The 2,500-nt window shown below is 37.9% G+C and overlaps 1 protein-coding gene across 1 annotated transcript in view; it reads right to left on the bottom strand.

The window, feature by feature from the left end:
• The window catches only part of LOC106869319 (organic anion transporter 3), a 35,779-nt gene that overhangs the window by 15,032 nt on the left and 18,247 nt on the right, over positions 1-2,500 (bottom strand). The window contains exons 6-7 of the mRNA XM_052971580.2: positions 1,992-2,327; positions 1,340-1,474 (exon numbers count right to left, since the gene is read on the bottom strand). Of these exons, the coding sequence (XP_052827540.2) occupies positions 1,340-1,474; positions 1,992-2,327 (471 nt within the window). The remainder of the gene's footprint in view (positions 1-1,339; positions 1,475-1,991; positions 2,328-2,500) is intronic.

The following is a 2,500-nucleotide window of genomic DNA, read 5'->3' as shown; positions in this document are numbered from 1 at the left end:
TGATCGGTGCCTGTGAGGATGGTGGTGTTGGAGAGGTAGGGGCAAGTGCGGCAACATGGGTGGAAGCAGGGGAACGAGCCACTTTAGAATGTAGTGTTAGGGAAATGGTAGAAGAGGGAAAATGGGATAGGGCAACGACAGGGCAGGTCAGGCGAGAGAGAGCAGAGGCACGGTCCACGGAACGTGCTCTGGCGCGGGCTGTGTGGATAGTGGTGAGGGGATACACACACACATATGTATACATTGTCAGAGCATCTGTCGGCAGGCTGCGTAATGGCGTGGTGGAGAATACTCTCTCAAAACGCCGGATGTTAAAATAGCTGAATGTCATGGACAGGCGAGATAACTCACCTGTAATCTGATGAAGGTGGGATGAACCTCGCTGTTTCACACCTGAACAGGATCGGAGATGAATCATATCGACTTATATGCGTACAACCTGCAAACTGTGTATGAGTATGTCCTGACAATGCATATATAAAAATAAATTCAAATATAAAATAGAAGTAGCCCTAATGTGATAAACATTGTTGACCACATATATTTAACGTATATGCTACGTGTATTTATCGGTAGGCTGCAATTTAGCGTGGTGGAGAATACTTTCTCAAAGCGCCGGGATTAAGATGGAATGATAAACTCTGACAACTGCCTAAATGTTCTGAGAGATTTCCTTAACTAATCTCCCCACGCTGACAAATACATACTAGTCTGATGGTAGATTCAACTTATTAAAAGATAATATTCACTCGAGAAAAACATATATGTCCTAATACACACTTAAAATGATATCTTATTAGTTAATCATGTTAAATAGTTATTCATGTTCAACTGAGTTAGACACCATCCATCACTTTCATACCATGGTTACACAAATGGAAAAGCTGCAACAATTTCCCCATCATACAAGCCTTTTTCGTCAAAACTAATATAAACATTTTACCCAAGAGGTATGTCACTTCTGACAAATATGTTTTAAAATATAAATATACGAATACGAGTGTTGTTGAATCCGAAGATATGTGTGTCTATATATGACTACGATGTTTATGTACCAGTTTGAGAGAAAGATGTGCATGTTTACATTTGTTTATATACAAAATGTTTGACTATTTTAACGAGTAATATTTTCGAGAAGAAATTGAACTTCATTGCTTATACCACAACAGTAGAAGCTGTAACGAATTACTTTCAGGAGATGCAAAATAGCGTTTACTCCAGCGAGATTTTAAACAATGTAAGTGAAGTCAGTGAGGAGCATTAAGCATCATGCATATGGTTGTTCCTGTCTCACTTATGGTTCCATTCACTCAGAATATTGATAAATCGTTTCGTTTACCTTTTCGCTGAAAAAGCGTATAGACTATTAGTAAAAATTTCCAGTAAACATATCGTAGGGTAGACGATATAAACACTCTCACCAAGAGCCTCCGACATTAGCATAATACTGTTTGATGATGTTAGGTCTACCGCCCTATAAAATCATAAAAAAGAAATATAATTACAAATAAGCTACAGAAAGGCATTAACGTCATAAAGTCTGTCCTACTCATCCCATATTCAAAAACAATAGAGTTAATCACGTTACAGGCAATTTAACTCCAATGTTAAATTACTGTTTTATCGCATGAAAGCATGGAATAAATAATTATTATTTTCCTTACAAAAGGACAGACAGACTGAAAGAAAAAAACATATAAACACACACACACACACACACACACACACACACACACACACACACACACACACACACACACACTCTCTCTCTCTCTCTCTCTCACACACATAACACAACAAAACACACAAGCACGAGCTCTGTATATTCAGTATCTATAGAAGATATTTCTTCAACCAAATGCTCAGGGTACCATAATAAGCTAAGTGACATCATAGCTTTATACTGCCGCTATTCTACCGTCGCCAAAATTCCTATTAGTAGCTTATGCGAAAGACGGAAAGAAGGTGAACAATAATTCGGTGGAACTTACCATGATATAGACATAACGATGGTAACTTTCCTCAGATAGGATGACTTGAAGATGACAAGCAATTTTACTAACAATGGAGCTTCTTTTTCAACTTCTAGTTGTGAATGATCGACAACTGTTTTGACGTTTGCTTCGACATTAGACTCACAGTTTCGGCCGTCGAGATTAGTTTCGTTCACAGGACTAGATGCTTGTTGTGTTGAAGTATCTTTTAAAGCAATATGCCAAACAGTGTCAAAGTCAACTTTGTTTTGTTTAGCTGCTTTTTTGACAATCTTCTCAGCTGCATTTATTTTCGAAGTGGCAATTAACCACCGCACAGATTCCTGCAGGAAACTGCAATCATAGAAAGATAAATGTGAAATAATAACTGTGTTATCAGATGGTATTGAAAAATAGAGCGTGAATGTGTGTGTGCGTGTTTGTGTATGTGTATGTGTATGTGTGTGTGTCTGCATGTATATCTGTGCACGCATGATCTCATTGTTTAGATATCTCGCTTAGATTAA

The sequence above is a fragment of the Octopus bimaculoides genome, chromosome 11, assembly GCF_046866305.1.
Source record: "Octopus bimaculoides isolate indiv1 chromosome 11, ASM4686630v1, whole genome shotgun sequence".
Classification (NCBI taxonomy): Eukaryota; Metazoa; Mollusca; class Cephalopoda; order Octopoda; family Octopodidae; genus Octopus; species Octopus bimaculoides.
This window is presented reverse-complemented; position numbering and strand designations above follow the sequence as displayed.